Source organism: Prunus avium, chromosome 6 (assembly GCF_965620075.1).
Source record: "Prunus avium chromosome 6, drPruAviu1.hap1.1, whole genome shotgun sequence".
Taxonomy (NCBI): Eukaryota; Viridiplantae; Streptophyta; class Magnoliopsida; order Rosales; family Rosaceae; genus Prunus; species Prunus avium.
Window position 1 is genome coordinate 2,414,255 of NC_142289.1, and position 17,659 is coordinate 2,431,913.

Sequence of the window (17,659 nt, forward strand, 5' to 3'; positions counted from 1 at the left end):
CTATGTTTTAGTATTTGGGCCTGGCCCAAATATGAACTGACCTACCCCCAATGCCATGGTCTACCCACTAATAATTTTTCAAAAAAAATTTTGATTGCAAGGGGCACTAACTTTTTGATATATCCGCATCCAGAAAATTTTCAAATCCAATCTCGTATGCTCATTCGTACCAAACCAAACACCAACATCAAACTCAAACCGTAGAGATCCTTCACGGGGTCCACGTGTACGGTGATCAGCACCCCTCAAATACAAACCCCGTACTCTCCCTCCTTTCCTCCTTTACCCTCATCTTCTACACGCTCTCTGAAAAACCATAATGAAAAAGAAAAAGAAAATCGAAAAATTTTCATTGGCTCTGTCCTCTCACCTTTATATTCAAGTTTCGCGGCAACGCCTCCTCTCTATCCTTCTCTCTCTACAATACGCACTCTCTCTCTCTTAAAGTCCCTCTCCTTCTCCGAACCACTTTCTCTCTCTAAAAGTCTCTCTCTCTCTCCCTTTCGCTGATTGTTCAATTTGGGTTTGCATAAACCCTACAACGAGTAAGTACCTCCGATCTGTGATTTTTAGGGTTTTAAAAAAGTGTTGCGACAGAGAATAATTTGAAATTAGCTAATGTTTTGAAAATTAGTTCTTGATTTCTTTGTTTCTGTTGCTTTTCGAAGTGTTTCTGAAAAAAGTCTTTTCTAAACCAGGTTTTTTTGTGGCTTTGACTGATTGCATGTAGAGTGAATTAGTGAATTTTTGAATTTTGGGAGTCGATCTTATAATGTGATGTGATTTCTGGGAATCAAGCATTTTATCGAATCTGAATTTGGTGCCTGCGCTGTGCTAAGGTAGATTTTGAATTCCACACACTATGTGCGTTCGAAAATTAGTTTGCTCTGAGAAAACAATAATCAGCAAAAGGGAAGGCGCTTGTTTGATAAAATATATGTGTTCCTCATCATTTGAAAAAAAAAAAAAAAAAAAAAGAAGAAGAAGAAGAAGAAAGGGATTTTTTGAAGTGGTTGTACCTTGTGGATTAATGGGTGAGTCATTCCATTTCCGTGTTGTTTTCTAAGGATCAGTCTTTGAGGCTGTAGATCTTATTGGAATATTAAGTTGCAGGGAGAAATGACATATTTTTAGAGAAAATGGGTTTTCATTTGGCTAATTATTCTTGAAGAGGGTATTGGCACGATTAGCTGATTATCGAAACTGTAGTTGATGCAACTGGGTAGGAATATGTTTAAAATCAGTGCCACACATGCAGTTATCTAATTTTATTACCTTATGTGCTTCAGACACTTGAAGTTTTTCCATGGCCCCAACAAAAAAATCCAAAAGTGTAAAGCGGTATGCAACTGTAAATGAGGCCTCTCCTGAGAAATATGGCGGAGGGTCAAACAAAAAAAAGCAAAAGGTAACTCCTGGTTTATTTTTTTTTCTTCTTTCAATTTAGCATATATGAAGACCATTTATTCAGATGACTTGATGTTGTGTTTGTTCAAATTTTTTGCATAGAAGAGAAAGTTGTCTGATAAGTTGGGACCGGAGTGGAGCAAGGGAGAGCTTGAGCGTTTTTATGATGCCTACCGAAAATATGGGAAAGATTGGAGGAAGGTATGCTAGTGTTTGTTCTCCTGATTCAGTTGCCTTTGGAAATTTTGTAGACAACTATAGCTGCTATTATGATATATCAGCTGTAGGCAAGTTGCACATTACTTGGTGAGACATATTGTAGGGAAATTTCATTTTGCCCACATTAATGTCTTACTAATTGTAGTTTATGCTTCAGTGAATCATTTCTTATGCACTTTATGTTGTCTTTATTCCCCTATCTGTTAGATTATTAATTTCTGTTGATCTCTAGGTGGCTGCTGCAGTGCGCAACAGAAGCGTTGAGATGGTGGAGGCTCTTTACAATATGAACCGAGTATGTGTGGTCTATGCTACTTTAACTTAATCATTAAACATTCATTATAAGGTTGTCTTTTACCATCTCTGACAACAGGAATTGTTAATGCTTCTGTTTCAGGCATACTTGTCACTGCCAGAGGGTACAGCTTCTGTGGTTGGCCTTAAAGCGATGATGACAGATCACTATAATGTTATGGTGAGATTAGATTACAATTTCAAGTTTTCCCCTGATTTTGGATTTTATTTGGAATTTGTTTTGGGGTTTATACTTGGAGATGGTTTGCTAATTTCTGAACCTGTGTGTGCTATCTTATTATGAACTTGAATATTTCTACTCATCGGGGATCTCATTGTAACGTGGTTTCTACTTGTTAATTAACAGGAAGGCAGTGATAGTGAACGAGAGAGCAATGATGCTTTAGGATTTTCTCGGAAACCGCAGAAACGTAAGCTTGGGAAAGATCAGCTCAGTGCCTCGAAAGATGCTTTCCAGTCGCATTCAAGTGCTTCACATGAAGGATGCCTATCATTATTAAAAAGGAGAAGGCTTGATGGTATGATACCTTATATGATGAACACCATCATACTGGTGTTTAATCAACTTTATTCTGTTCTTTGTACAAATTGGTTTCATTCTATGATCATGGGAACTGTAACTTGAATACATTTTTTCATGGTGCAATGCTTACGAGAAAAATGATTACCATCTGAAGCTTGATTTCTGTTGTTGTGACTTCAAATTTTAATCAGGTGGCCAGCCTCGGGCAGTTGGGAAGAGGACACCTCGCTTCCCAGTTTCATATGCATATAAGAAAGATGATAGGGATACTTATGTCTCTCCAATTAAAAAGGGTCGGAGGTCAGAGGGGGACAATGATGATGAAGTTGCGCATGTCGCAGCATTATTAACTGAGGCTTCGCAAAGAGGAGGCTCTCCCCAAATTTCTCAAACGCCATACAGAAGACCCGTGCATGTAAAATCTTCTTCTGTTCAGAGCTCAGAAAGAATGGTACATAATATGGCTCCACTTGTTCTTGCACTACCTTTGTTGCCTTGTTCATAGATGTTTGAAAATTCAATTATTTGCTTCTTTCTTGTTTATGTAATTTAGCATCCACCACGAGGGAAAGCTCGGGCTAATCTTCGTGATCCTTCGATGGACGAAGACTGGTTGGAAGGTAGTATAGGAAGCAAGGGGGCTGAAACTGGAGATTATGCCAGAGATTCGTTAGAAGGTGTAGGTACAGTAGAAATTAATTGGAAGGGTAAGAAGTTCTATGGAAAGAAAGAGAAAGCTAAAGACATTGGGAATCATCAGTTTGATGATGGTGGTGAAGCATGCAGTGGCACTGAAGAAGGACTTAATGTCAGTTCGAGGGGGAAAGATGATATTGAAGTTTCAAATACAAAAGGGGAACGATTTTCTCCACAAAGTCAAAGGAAGAGAAGCAAGAAACTTTATTTTGGAGGTAATATTTTCTTTTATGTATCTTTTGCATTCCTGGACACAGAGAGATGACTATGTGATTCTTTCTCTGTTGCTGTTTTTCTTCTCATGAAATTGAAAGTTGAAATAGTTAGTGATGTTATCTTTTATTTTTTTGGAATATGATTTTTCCTTCAAAGTCCAAATAGTCTGTATTGAACTTAAGTGCGTAGGTGCCAGTACCAATGTCAGATATGGTAACTGGTAGAACATGGTAACAGAAGTGGGTTTTTTACTTAAATTTATGACAAGATATTTTTTAACAAGGACCCAGTCAGTCTCATTTTTTGTACATTTAGAATCTGGGCTTTCTAGTTTATACTCTTATTGGTGCTGAGTTTGGATATGATTTTTGAACCTAGAGGGAATTTTCTGAATTCAACCAAATCGTGGGATATAACTGGGAAATAATTTTCCTGAAGAGCTTTCAGTTAGTTCCGCAACTCTTCAGCATATTGGATGGTGGGAGGTGCTCATCAGAGATCCATCTTTGGAGTTTACTTTTAGATTTCAGTAATTTCAGAGTTGATTATGGATCACATGAATTTGTTATCAAGAGAAGCGTTGTCTTCCAGGTGGACTAGACCGTATGTTTGAATCTTCTCCACTGTAAAATATAAGGATTATGACTTTGTCCTGAGTGGGCCAGTTTCTATAAATATGTTATTAATATTAGTTAATGAAATTTTCAACCTAAGGTAATTTTCTGGATATATGTGACTTTTGCTTTTTTGGATAAACGATTTGTTAAAATGACAATTAGGGGCAGCCACACCTAGATACACATGCACCTATAATGACCATTTCAATTCTGAATTCCATCACTTGCATTTTGTGCCTTAGGCATCATTTTTTTAACATCTTTTTATTTTTGTGAATCATGAACTATATATCCCTACTTTTTCAGCTATGTGTTTGCAACCTGCTATTTTGATTGAGGTTTTCTTTGTATCTCTTGTAACAATATATTGATATTCCAATTGTTTTCTTGTAGATGAAAGCTCATGCTTGGATGCTCTGCAAACTTTGGCTGATTTGTCTCTGATGATGCCAGAATCCACAATGGAATCTGGTATGTAGGTTGTGGTTTAGGAAATTCTATAGATTGATTTGTTTGCACATGGGATTGTGTGATTCCTTCCCTGCCCCTTCCTTTCGTCTATATATAGAGAATAATCAACAGGCATCCTTTTGAATTTCATCTTTAGTGAGACATTCATGTTGATCAACAGGCATCCCTCATCTTTACTTTTTAGAGGATGGATAAATTAGAAGAAAAATGAAGTAGATGACCTCCCATGAAATAAAATTTATTGGAGGCTTGTACATTGCACTTGGTTCTCGGGGTTCAATGTTTTTATCTTGGTGCAATTCTTGTTAATTACACACATCTATTATGCACAGTTTACTAATTAAATATTTTCTTTTAATTATTATGTGATTGTTATTTGTTGGATATAGGATCATCTGTCCAGTTGAAAGAGGAAGGAACAAACCTTGATGTGGAAGATAAATTTAGTGTGCCTGAAGCTACATCTACAAGCCAATCTAGAAACAAAAATAAAATCCCCAGCGCAAAACATAGAGTACCTTTTGCAATTTCTGGAGTTGAGGGTACTAATTCCAAAAAATCCAAACTTGGGAGGGAGCCGGCATTTGATATTACTGCTGTCTCTGAATCGGAGCAACAGCTCCAGTCTACCACTAAAACATGGAAAAGGAAACGGAAGTCCTCAGTATCAAAGGTAAACACAGGGATGAGGGTTAATTATCAACATAAAATTTTCTTATATCTCTCTTATCTTAATTTTTGTTTAACATTTGGGTTATTTGATGACAAACGACAATTCTTGTCCATGTGCAGATATCAAATGCTGATGCCCCTATTGATTCTAATTTAAATGAACCTTTAAAGACTGAGGTATGCAGCTCTTTTATTCACATTTACAAATGTTTTTTTCTTTCTTCCTAAGAGAGCCAAGGCTTTGTGGTTACTTTCTGGACTGATGGTTGATTATACCTTGTTATCGTTGTGAGTCTTGTAGCTATGTGCCTATTTATGAAGCGTGGATAACCATATGACACTGATACAACAATATGGCAATTCTTGAAAGAGTAGGATATGACCATTCAATAAATATATCATATTGGTAGTAAATTTGTTGAATATCCTAAAAGATATAATTTTATTTACATTATCAAATAAGAAGTTTGTCATGTTCAACTTCAACATGATAAATCTTTCTTATGTTTTCAGTTTTTTTGAATGAAAGTAACTGATCGTTTACCTGCCATTTGGTTATTGAGTTATGTTTTACTTTTCCCGCGCCATATTTGTAGGCCTTTGGTGAAGAAGAAAATAAACCAGTGACTAAAGGAAAACGCACCAATCAAAGCTCTACTCCTTCAAAACAATGGAAATCGACCAGATCCCTGGAAGGATCTTTGAATAGCGATTATAGGCGAACAGGGACTGATTTGACAGTGACGACTGCACAAGCTCCCACTTCAAACCATGTTAATTTGCCAACAAAACGAATAAGCAGACGTAAAATGTATATACCCAGAACATTGCACCCCAAAGAGAAGTCTTCTGAGAAAAAATTAAAAAATCAACTTAACATACGCTCCAGCTCGGCGCAGGACAGAGCACTGTATTTAAAGGTAATCTCATGCTTCCCCCCCTTTTTTTCCGTACACTTTTCAACAGTTAAGTTTAGAGCCAAAGTCTTATTTTCTCGTGTAATTTTCAGGAGAAGACTTCTTGCTGCTTGTCATCACATTTAGTACGTAGATGGTGCACTTTTGAGTGGTTTTATAGTGCACTTGACTACCCTTGGTTTGCTAAAAGGGAGTTTGAGGAGTACTTGAATCATGTTGGACTGGGACACATACCGAGACTAACTCGTGTTGAATGGGGTGTCATTAGAAGGTACTTTTTTCAAGTTGTTTAGGTAGATTATGGTATGTGAATTTGAAAATACCAACAGAAGATTATTGTATTGCTTTCTTTATATTGCAGTTCCCTTGGAAAACCTCGGAGGTTTTCTGAGCACTTTCTACATGAAGAAAGGGAGAAACTTAAACAATATCGGGAATCTGTAAGGAAACATTATGCTGAACTCCGAACTGGTGATAGGGAAGGACTCCCAACAGATTTAGCAAGACCTTTATCGGTTGGGCAACGAGTGATTGCTCTACATCCCAAGACAAGAGAAGTTCATGATGGAAGTGTGCTCACAGTTGATCACGATAAGTGTAGGGTTCAGTTTGACCGTCCAGATATAGGAGTTGAATTTGTCATGGTATGTTGTACTTTCCATTTTGTATTCGTATTGTCACAGGGGAAAACTCTTTTTGATTCTCTCTCTCTCTCTGCCCCCCTCATTTTCATCAAACTATCTTTTGACACATACACCCATCTTCACACACAAAATATGAGCTTATTTGATCTTTAGTGACTTTAATAGTAGCCGATGCTAGGTCAACTATTTTCCCTTAACCATTCTATCTGATTATTCATTTGTCTGCATCGTTATTGAATTGAGATACTTGATCTTTTTTCTTTTTCTTTTTTGTAAATTAAATATTAGGTGAGATATGATACATTAATTTTAGATATTACTTTTAGGCTATTACATGATTATTAAATTATTTTCTATATTCTGTTTAGCTTTTGCTGAACTGTTTTATCGATCTGAAATTGAATATAAAATTATGAGGCTATTAATTACAATAAAAATTATACTACACAAACCATAAAAACTTTAGGTTACATTCAAAGGTTACAGCCTAATTATACACTAATGAAAAGATAGATGAACCCAGATGATTTCACCTGAGGTTGCTCTTTGGTCTTCTGCTTGAAGATTTTATTATTTCATTATTTTGGTTCTTTGGTTCCTATTTCTTATGTTCTATCGAGAGTGAGTGAATGTGCTACATCAGGACAATCTATTTCTTTCTTTGAGATATGACATGAGAATTTTTCATTGCAGGATGTGGATTGTATGCCGTTGAACCCATTGGATAATATGCCAGAAGCTCTTAGAAGACAGAATTTTGCTTTTGACAAATTCTCTCTTACATCTATGGAGGCCAATAAGAATGGGAATCTAAATTTTGGAGGCCCGCATTTGGAGAAAGCAACTAGCCCCGTGAATACTTCCGTAAAGCAGGGAAAGGTCAGAATTTCTACTAAGCAAAAATTGTGCATAACATCTGCTCAGTTCATAGAATCCACTGCTTATCTCATATTCTGGAAGTCCTTTTCGTGTTGTAGATGTTGCATTTGACCTTAGTTTAATCTTTGCATTTTCATTAACATTTTACAATTTATGATTATGGTTGTCACCTGACTTGATTGAGGGTAAAAGATCTATTGATGAATGTATGAGGATGTTCTAAATCTAGAGGGTCTGTGGTTGATCAGTTAAAAAAAATTGAGAAATGGGCACTTGCCTTTTCAACCAAATATACAAGGTAGCTTGAGCTGCAAATGACTAAGCTTTTTACTATAATTTCACTTGGGAAGCACCAAACTCCCAGATGCCCCTAGGTTCACAATCACTGGTAATCACGCTTTTCTACTGGTAACAGGCATTTAGTGGCCAACCCAGTTCATATGTACATTTGAGAGTAGAAGAGAGATTAGGGAAAAAAGAGAGTAGAAGAGAGACTTACATAGTTGAACCTAGTCTTCGTAATGGGTGAACTGCATTAATGTTTTTTTATAGAGAAAAATAGGTGTCGGGTCGGGGGGGAGGGTGTTCCAGTGACATGGATCAGTCTTAAAAGTATGGATACTAGTTGTCGTATATAATAAACTTAATTTTCTGTACAATTTTGTACAGGGGGATTCAAACCATACAACTTCACAACCAAAGGCAGCTTCTGCTGATATTGGTAGAGCACAAGCACAACAGACAACATATAGTCAACCTGGTATGGTGGTGGCACATAATCAAGCAAGGGACGCAGACATACGAGCTCTTTCTGAGTTGACTCGTGCTCTTGATAAGAAGGTTATAACTTCTTCTTTTTTATCCTTGAAGTTGATTATAGATGTATATAATTCATTTGAGAACATTCTGATGCCGAACTACCCATGCATTTAGTTGTCTTCTCGTAATTTCAGTTGGCTTGAAAGCTGTCTTCCATGTGTAAATCTTTTGTTCAGTGCTTTCAACTTTTAAGCCACTTCCTCCTAGACTCCTTAGGTCTTCTAGAATTTCCTCAATATCGTTGTTGGTGATAAGTAAACTGTATGGAACAGCTGAAAGATCCAGCTTTCCTTACAAGTGGACTTGGTGAAACCAACGATCAGCACTGTACTTTTGCTTATCCTTTTCCACCTTGATCAATTGTCTTAAGTGTTGTCTATCCCTATGAATCTTTCAGCATCAAGCTTCTTTGATAATCTTCCTTGAATTAGTAATGATGCTCAGAAAGAGTTCATTTTGTTTTTGGAATTTTAGGAGGCATTGTTGATGGAGCTTAGGAACACAAATAATAACATCTTGGAAAACCAGAACAGTGGAGAATGCTCTTTAAAAGATAGCGAGCCTTTTAAGAAGCATTACGCCACGGTACTTGTACAGCTAAAGGAAGCCAGTGGCCAGGCATGTGGCTTCCGTGAATTTATATCATGCTTTATATCTGTATTTGGTGTTCCACATTCTGCTCTGACCTTGTAGCGGCCTTATAATACTTTTGTTTCCGCATGCAGGTTTCTTCAGCTTTGCTTAATTTGAGGCAACGTAATACTTATCCAGCAAATTCCCTGCCTCCTTGGCTGAAACAGCCAGCCAATTCCACCGTCTATGGTGGCCTCCCAAGTTCCTTCGACAGTTCCATATCTCAAGAATCAGGATCTAGTGTGGCTGAAATTGTTGAAGTCTCAAGATCGAAAGCACATATGATGGTAAATGCTGCTATTCAGGTATGGAGGGTCTCTCCCCGGTAAAAAGTCGATGTGTTGTAATTTTGGCTTGTAGGATACTGGTCTTCCCTGTTCAGGCCATAACTTACCCTTTGGGTGATCCTTTAGTAATTTACAGATCAAATGGTTGAAAATCCAAGCATTGTTTTTCTTTGTTCTTTTGTTGAAGAAAATCCCAGAAGTTGCTCTTATCTTTATTTTTTCCTTATTCTTTGGCATGAAGATAGAAGGCAGTTAGTGTGATAACACAATGATTCTGTGTCATTGCAGGCAATGTCATCAAGGAAGGGAGGGGAAGATGCTTATGTAAGGATAAGAGAGGCTCTAGATTCCATTGATAACCAGCATCTGCCATCAGACTCTAGATTATCTCTAAACAGGTCTCAAGAGCAAGTGAATGGTAATTTGGGCCATCGCAATCAGTTGATTTCCAGTACATCAGATCCCAACTTTACCAGCGATTCACCTGGTCCAAAGCCGAATACTGATACTGAAAAAACTGAGGCACAGGTTCTTTCAGACGTTATCTCAGCTTGTGTAATGGCTGTGCACATGATACAGGTAAACTGAGTATGCTCTATCCTACTTGATCCATTAGAGAGGGGGGTGGTGGTGTTTATTTTCCCTAAATCATTTCCTACCTGTAACTGCATTATGCTGAATATTTTTCGCTTGTGGTGTGCAGACATGCACCGAACGACAATATCCTCCGGCTGTTGTTGCCCAAGTTTTAGATTATGCTGTCACAAGCCTGCATCCACGGTGTCCACAGAATGTTGGAATTTACAGAGAAATTCAAATGTGCATGGGCAGAATCAAGACCCAGATATTAGCACTGGTACCAACTTGAGTCCGGTGCTTCCATTCAGTCCCTAGAGTCATCTCATCTTGATTTCTAAAATTATTCTATACCAAACTCAACTGACTGACGATTACGTGGGTCAGATTGAGTTGCATGGCTTTTGCCAAGAAGCCTGTAAATTAGAAGCAGCAGCTCCGTGTATATAGTTGATAAGGCGTTGTTTAGGGTTTGTTCTCTTTTTTTGGTTCTTTTTTGGTGGTAACCAACTAATGTCTCCCGCATTGGCCAAAAGAAAAGACCAATACATGTTTCTGCTTGACAGATTCTCAATCATACTGGTGCCTGTAGCTGCAACTCAGCTATGTTGTGATCTATATTTTCTGATTTTGAATAAGTGATGGCTTCCAACGTGGTTGAAGAAACCACTCGTCTAAAGAGATAAGTAGAGCCTATTTTCTTTCAGAAATTTGAAATTGGATATTTGAACATTTTATTGCACATTAAATGTCAATTTTACCCTTGCAAATAAAATTAGGAAAATAACAACCCAACAACCGCAAACGACCCCCAATTCTCATTTTCAGATGGCGCCCTTAGGAAGAGAGTATATAAATATAAAATGGGCATAAATGTAAAATATAGGTAACTTTTTGAATAATTTTTTTCTATCGATGATTTTATGTTAATTATTGAATAATTCGAACTTTTCCTCTCGCCCCATCTTCATCTTGTAAAATGGTTTCTGTGCATACCCTGACGGAGCTTTTTTTTTAACGGAATCTAATCAAATGCTTGTCGCTCATTTTTCAGTGAAAATTTTAGGATTAACTTACCTAAAACAAAATTTACTTTCCAAGCAATTCAAGCTTAATCATTCAAAATCCAGCGCCAACACCTCGGCTGACCTTATTTGCCACTGCTAGTGAGACTGGACAGGACACCCATGGGCCATAAGAGGAAGAAAAAGTCCCATGGAAACTTGATAAGTATTTTGACCAACCACAGTAAGATATTGACAAGCCATCCCAAAAAAATCAAATAGAGAAATAAAACCCAACATCTAAATTGCCAGTTTCTTGCAATGCAAGGTACCGCAAGAGGTGCCATGTACACTACCAAATTCTTTTTGCAGTCATTCTATTAGCTTTAACATTAAAGACCGCGGACAAGGTGGAGTTGATAAATAGGTTTATATCAATGAAAAAGGGAAAATTTGAATCCTCACAATTTACAGATTTTCTCTTTGAAATTTCTATTCTAGCAAAAGATGGGGCTCAGAAACATGAGGCCCGTAAAAGATCTGAGTGATTAAATGAAGCCATTCAGCATGTGTAAGACAAAAAAAGTGTCCAAAGGAAAATCGCCCCCAATGCCACTGCCACAAGCCACGCCATGGTATATCGTAGCCAACATCTTTATGCTAGCTAGCCTAGCAAGAACCTGAATACATCACTCAATGAAATAATCCCTTCTACACGTTTGCTGCCAGCCTCCACAATCACCAGCCTCCTAACCCCTAAAAATATAAATAAAGGAAGCAACTTCTGAAGGAAATATATATATAACGCAAAGAACATAAAAGGAAAGCTATTTTAATTATACTAAAATACTAATGCAGATGAGCAAGCAATGTACCAGGATTAGCCAAGCGCTCCATCACTTTATGCAAAGGATCTGATCGCAAACACATCTGACATCTCTGTCCACTGAGGAAGCCATAAGGAGAATTTGCATCTTGTCCCAGTTGCAATGTCTACAACAATACACAATGCAGACAAGCACATTCAGTTCTCAAAGCGGTGGAATACAAGTTTGCAAGTTGCAACATCATAGTCAAACAAGCAGTTCAGTTATTGTCCAAGGAACTTTTAGTGTTGTGCCTGGCTTTTTTATTACCAAACATTTCAAATGTGAAATTTTACCTGATGGATGCTCAATTCATCCAGGTGAATCTGTGTATAAGCTTTATCTCTTGCCAAAGCGGTAATATCACTAGGGAAGATATAACAGACACATTCCACAATTGGTTAACAAACAACGGATTAGTTATACATAAAACTTGATGCACATATAAATTTAAAAAATTTAAATATCACCTTCGTGAATAAATATCCATCAACGAATCATTCTCATCCACTATGGGTATTGAACTAACTTCAGCTGCAAAAAAGACGGGGCATCAGCAAGAGATGAATTATCACCCACTACGGGTAGTGAAGCAAATAGCTAGAAAAAAGATATATAACCTTGTACCAACAAAGACAGAGCATCAGCAAGAGATGAATTTGGTCTCAACATTGCCAACGGCCGTCCATTTGGCTCCCCAATATTTGGAACCCATGTACCTATAGGGAACTCAGATATAGGATGTTGGAGAATGGGCAAGGAGCTAGAAGAATGTCTAAAATGCCTGCACATGCCTGAAAGTTTTGTTACAGATTAGTAACTAAATGCCTAACCTTAACCAAAATACTGGAGAAAAACTTACATTTTAGTATTCCAGAAAGAGAAGCAAGATGCAATAGCTGTGGAAATGAACCATCCTGTGAAGAAGAATGGACAATTGGAATCGTAGCCACCTTGTTTTGCAAAATTCCCAAAGCAACTTCTTTGAGAGAATCATAAGGCCCAGCCTGCATATCAAAACAGTACACATACAAATAAGCATTATCATGTTGTGAAATCAAGAACCTTCAGTGAATCCATGTTCTGCCATAATTCAGCACCAGAACCCTTAAGAAAGAACATGCAGATTTTAGCTACCCTTAGTGCATATGTAATCCCATTTTTCGACATTTGAAAATTTTCTTGAGCATATATGTGCTTCACATATAAATGCAGTCAGAATGAAGTACCAACTTTTCCAAATTGTTTAAAAGAGAACATTACACAAATTTATGAACTATAATACACTAGATCTTAACCAAAAGGCCAAAAAAGGTATAAAAATTTATGAATTATATAATTTCAAAGGGAAACATTTCATTTCAAGAGAAAATATAAATTAGCGCCTCAGGAGGAACTTACAGAGACCAAACGTTGTGGAAAGCATCTCCCATTGCCATCAAGTAGTCTGTTTAGACGTAATTTTGCTTCTTTCCATGCTGCTATAGTATGAGTCTCAAGCTCTTCCTCAGTTAAGTTGGACCCATGATTCCCAAGCTTTCATAAAATCCATACATTTTAATAAACTGAAAATGAACTAGGAAGTGCTTGTCTGTGTATAAGTGAGAGTGAATTTCAAAAAACAAAACAAATGCCAAGGTCACCAACATCTATAAAGCAAGATACGTTTCCAGAATCAAGCATGCAGTCCACACACCAAAAAGGAAAAACGGCTAATGATATTAAGAACCACAATCTGAGATTGCCATCCATGAAAACTCATGAGCCGCATAAAACAGTTGTCCCAGTGAGGAGAATGAAGAACTTAAAGGTTATTTGGAAAACGAAATATGTATCTCCAGCAAGGTTTGGAAAAGGAAAAATAGGCATGCAACATTAGGTTGGTGGTGCCAGGAAGGAAAGATGATACATGTCTAAATTATGAACGTTCAATAAGGGAAACTTCACAAGAACAAGCTTACTATGTACCTTGCAATGTATAGTTGAAGCTTAGAAGCATCTTAGTTACATGTGCACCTCAAAGAATTTAAACTTTCAACCATCTTACTGTGTTTCATCCAAAACTAGCATAACCATATACTAGCAATAAGGAATGACAAATTTTACACATGGCACACCTCTTTCAAAATTAGGATGAAGTCCAACGCACTAAGAACTCCAACAAATTGGCCCTTGCCAAAATCCCAGAGTGGCGCCACAGGTACTCCCTGAACAGAACTTATATTAGCAACCAAGGATGAAGATAAGCACAAAATGCAAATTATTACCAAGCATGAATTGTTTAAACAGCATAGATGTCCAAGGAACTGATGTATATTGAACAAAGACAATCAAATTAGGAAAGCTGGGGAATTAAGTGGAGGCGTGCACATGTTTTTGTGGAAAAGACATTTACCTGTTCATATAGGATATGGAATGCTTGCTTCACAGGTAAATTAACATCCAAGGCAATGACCTGCAATGTTAACACAATTATTAGATTACAGAGGTCAGCCAAAATAAACTACTAACTATAAACAGTACCTGCAAAAGGGTAGAGCATTCAAACCTTGCCTGACTCAGGAAGCAACTCATAAGCAGTATGTCTGGACAAGAACATAGATATACGATGTCGAGAGATGTCAAGATCAGCCTGTGAGAACCTAGGAACTGCTTCCTGCAATAGACCGCCTTACAACATGACCCATTCTGTATTGCAAGACAACTTGAAGGCCCTCAATATAAATACAAGCAAAAAACTTACCACATGTGTAAATACATCATTATCTACATCCATGTTGGATCTGCCAGAAGTTTCAGGACTGAAACTAGTAGGAACCATATCTGGTTCCCCAGCTAAAAAGATGGTATTTACAGTTCCACAATTCCCAGTAACAAAAGGCTGCTGCTCATTATGTCGCCATTCACCGTCAACATAAAATTTGTACTGCAATTAATGGAAACAACACATCTGATATCAGCATGAGACTTATTCATATTGTATAATGTGCCAGTGAGCAAGCATATCTAGCCCTTGGTGTGGCCACCACAAGTAGGTAGCAACAAGGATATATCAGCATATTAGGAGCATTATAGATAGAGCACAACAAGCATATAGTGAACGGTAATATTATCTTTCCTCTATATACATTAAAGCATATAGGGGCAGTTCTCACAACACAATATCAATGCAATGATTTGTAGGGGTTCCGAGCTCATGTATTTTGATGATGAAAAGTTAACCCTTGTTGGCTCATTCCAAACCAAAGGAGAGGAATAGTCACATTTGTGTTCCGCCAATTTGAACTCGTCCAGCCAACATTTTTTATGTCTTTGGTAGTAGAGGGCCTGATAGAGCTTATTGATGAGTACTGTCAAATGGTCCTTCAGTAGACAATGGAAAGTGTTGCTTATCCTTATTAAACCAGTGCTCTACCACAATTAGGAAGGTGATATTTACAGAACAAGAGAAGCCTGATAGCTGCTCATGCTGAACCAATTTTGTTTCTGAACCAATGGTTTTACAATGTTTCCTACAGAAATATTTCTTCACTTATAATGTAGCAAAGGAGGAGACAATGATACAGCATAAATCACTAATCCTGTTTCATAATAGTGCATTGCTTATCCCTTATGCAACCAAACTCAATTGAGCAGAGCAGAGCACATGACAGTGATCCATATCAATACCTACCAATCATTATAGTACTAGAGATGAGGACAATAAGTAAGAGTTTAGACTTCAGAAAGCTGAACTGAGTAAAATAGCGTTGATAATTAGTGTGTAAAATAAACCTGGTGATATCCTGGCGTTAAGTTCCAAACAACTTGAAAAACAGTTGGGCAGCCCTCCATTGGAGACATAGGTATATGTTCTAACCACCTGTACATACAGAAAATCAAATATAAATCCATATCACATATTCAACGATACATTGAGCTCCTTTGACAGGACAAACGATTATCTTTCAAATAACAAGAACTATAAGTGAAAATGGTCATCTCGATGCCACACCTTGTGAAAGAACCACTGAGAAACACCCTCCTTCCGCCATAAGGCCAAACAAACCGCGTTGGAAATAGAACCGGTCCCGAAAGTCCTCTGCTTTCATGTGCAGTACCCGGACCAGAACCAAACATTTCCCACCAAATTAGATAGATAGATAGATATGTATGTATATATATCTATCTATATATATAATGCAAATTTTTTGCCCAAAACCAATCCACAAGCTGCAAAATTCAACACCTTCCCACTTGATTATTTGCCGCAAAAACTCGGTACTATTTATCACACAAATTACGAACACTGTATAAATCACACTTCAAAACCCCCACTCTGTTTTTTTTTTTTTTTTTGGCTTAGTAATAGGATCCTCCACAACTGGGCAGAGGACCCTTAAAGCTTACACATGCAGGGCCACCAAATCAAAACCAAACTCCCCAAAAACCTCAAATTTGTATGGAACCAACCACCAATCCCAAATCACAACCCTTCAACACAAAAATCTCTGAAAATTACGCACTGCCTCCACAATCCACTCCATGCACTACGCATAAAATTTGATATGTTTCAATATCAGCGCCTTCTGATTAAATTCTCGGTCTAAAAGTCAACAAATCAAATGGGCACGAAGAAAACCCATAAAACCTTCAGAAAAACCAGCAAAAACAGGAGAATTTCCCACAGGATGATATGTGATCTAACCCAAGTCAGAGACTTTCCCACCAAACCCAATCCCAAAGCTCTGTGTTTCAGAAACTAGGTGGGAGAATTCGACTATAAAAGTGGTTGTGATGTAATTTAGTGCAAAATTTGGGGGTGACAATAGAGATATATAGGGGAAAAAAAACCCTAATTTTGAAGAGAGAGAGAGAGAGCTAAGCAGGGTATGTGGCATTGATGGATGGTTTGGATCTTCAAAAGCTGTGTGTGTCCCCTGAGTGAAGAATCTGATGGGAAAGCATCCAAACACACCCCAATTGAAATCAAGTGTAAAAGAAAAGAAAACATAGAGAGGGCAATTATTATAGTGGCAGTAAATTATTTTTTAATGATAGTGATGGCAAATTTCCAGAACTAAAAAAATTATTAAAAGGGTAGTAGTTACATTTTCTACTTACCTTTTCATAAAATAAAATAAAAGACAAAAGAATAAGACTTTTTACAAAAAATTTAAAAAGAAATATACTTTTATCAAATTTACTAAAATTCTAACACCACTATGCTATAAAAATTACATGAGAACTACCACATATATGTAACACTTCAAGAACTAAATTGTATAAATAAATAAACCCAAACTTCTCACTTACCATATACATGAGAACGAACTATCACCGGTTTCTCATTCTCATCATACAAAACTCAATTGGATTTGCTTTATTTTAACATGCATATTCACGTTCTTCACTTCTTACCACTACTTTCAAAAACAACTTGTTCCTTTCCTCCTTTCAATGAACCCAACACACAAATCTCATGTTCCATGGCTTATATGACGTAGATAAACAATGAAAAAGTAGAGTTGAGCTCTTAGAATTTTGTTGGCCATTTGTTTCGATGTTACTTGAATTTATCATGTTTTGATCGGTTAGGAAATTTAGGGTTCAGCACGCGTGCTTTTGGTTTTATTTTTATTTTTATCTAAAAGGCGGTGGCATGAATTGTGACATATTTCGAGTGTCGTTTATTAAATTTGGGTCCTTAAAAAGCCGACTATATATATATATTTGTTCTAAAGTATTAGATTTGAAGTGTTTTTCTATAAGAAATAAAGTTGCCATTGTCTAATATCTGCTTTTCTTTAATATATTTTATAACATTTGCATTTATAATAATATGTGGGAGTAATGTAAAAAGCTTACAAAATAATAATTAACAAGTTACTTACATAGGACAGAGAAGGCGGGAAAAGT

At 37.1% G+C, this 17,659-nt stretch overlaps 2 protein-coding genes across 5 annotated transcripts; one reads left to right on the forward strand and one right to left on the reverse strand.

The window, feature by feature from the left end:
* Window positions 1-272: 272 nt before the first annotated feature.
* On the forward strand, window positions 273-10,509 carry LOC110745957 (protein ALWAYS EARLY 2). Of its 4 annotated transcripts, none has more exons than XM_021946127.2 (20): window positions 273-545; window positions 1,290-1,408; window positions 1,510-1,608; window positions 1,859-1,921; window positions 2,024-2,101; window positions 2,288-2,459; window positions 2,656-2,915; window positions 3,018-3,375; window positions 4,387-4,464; window positions 4,854-5,137; window positions 5,257-5,313; window positions 5,733-6,056; window positions 6,146-6,324; window positions 6,415-6,697; window positions 7,391-7,576; window positions 8,246-8,416; window positions 8,870-8,980; window positions 9,121-9,333; window positions 9,604-9,894; window positions 10,019-10,509. In XM_021946127.2, exons 2-20 carry the CDS (start codon window positions 1,307-1,309, stop codon window positions 10,181-10,183), a joined length of 3,474 nt encoding a protein of 1,157 aa, XP_021801819.1. In that variant the 5' UTR covers window positions 273-545; window positions 1,290-1,306; the 3' UTR covers window positions 10,184-10,509. The 4 variants fall into 4 exon arrangements, with proteins under 4 accessions (XP_021801819.1, XP_021801821.1, XP_021801817.1 ...); XM_021946125.2 differs by having other exon boundaries at window positions 274-545; window positions 8,870-9,013; XM_021946126.2 differs by having other exon boundaries at window positions 274-545; window positions 1,513-1,608; window positions 8,870-9,013.
* Window positions 10,510-11,311: 802 nt separating this feature from the next.
* On the reverse strand, window positions 11,312-16,738 carry SNF4 (sucrose nonfermenting-like protein). The gene is made up of 13 exons (XM_021946132.2): window positions 15,756-16,738; window positions 15,536-15,623; window positions 14,505-14,687; window positions 14,310-14,417; window positions 14,157-14,216; window positions 13,879-13,968; window positions 13,163-13,297; window positions 12,624-12,768; window positions 12,382-12,555; window positions 12,232-12,295; window positions 12,058-12,127; window positions 11,771-11,888; window positions 11,312-11,651 (listed from the first exon to the last, which is right to left on the reverse strand). The coding sequence occupies exons 1-13, from the start codon at window positions 15,878-15,880 to the stop codon at window positions 11,560-11,562; spliced, it is 1,452 nt and encodes a 483-aa protein (XP_021801824.1). The 5' UTR covers window positions 15,881-16,738; the 3' UTR covers window positions 11,312-11,559.
* Window positions 16,739-17,659: the final 921 nt, after the last annotated feature.

What these genes read in the sequence shown, in the direction of transcription:
- LOC110745957 (XM_021946125.2), top strand. Translation starts at nt 1,307, where the DNA reads ATGGCCCCAACAAAAAAATCCAAAAGTGTAAAGCGGTATGCAACTGTA. An exon ending in TAGGAGTTGAATTTGTCATG is followed by an intron (nt 6,698 to 7,390) that starts GTATGTTGTACT and finishes TTTTCATTGCAG; the next exon opens with GATGTGGATTGTATGCCGTT. An exon ending in TGGCTGTGCACATGATACAG is followed by an intron (nt 9,895 to 10,018) that starts GTAAACTGAGTA and finishes TGTGGTGTGCAG; the next exon opens with ACATGCACCGAACGACAATA.
- SNF4 (XM_021946132.2), bottom strand. Translation starts at nt 15,880, where the DNA reads ATGTTTGGTTCTGGTCCGGGTACTGCACATGAAAGCAGAGGACTTTCG. An exon ending in TCTGTCTTTGTTGGTACAAG is followed by an intron (nt 12,296 to 12,381) that starts GTTATATATCTT and finishes TCTTTTTTGCAG; the next exon opens with CTGAAGTTAGTTCAATACCC. An exon ending in ATGGATATTTATTCACGAAG is followed by an intron (nt 12,128 to 12,231) that starts GTGATATTTAAA and finishes TATCTTCCCTAG; the next exon opens with TGATATTACCGCTTTGGCAA.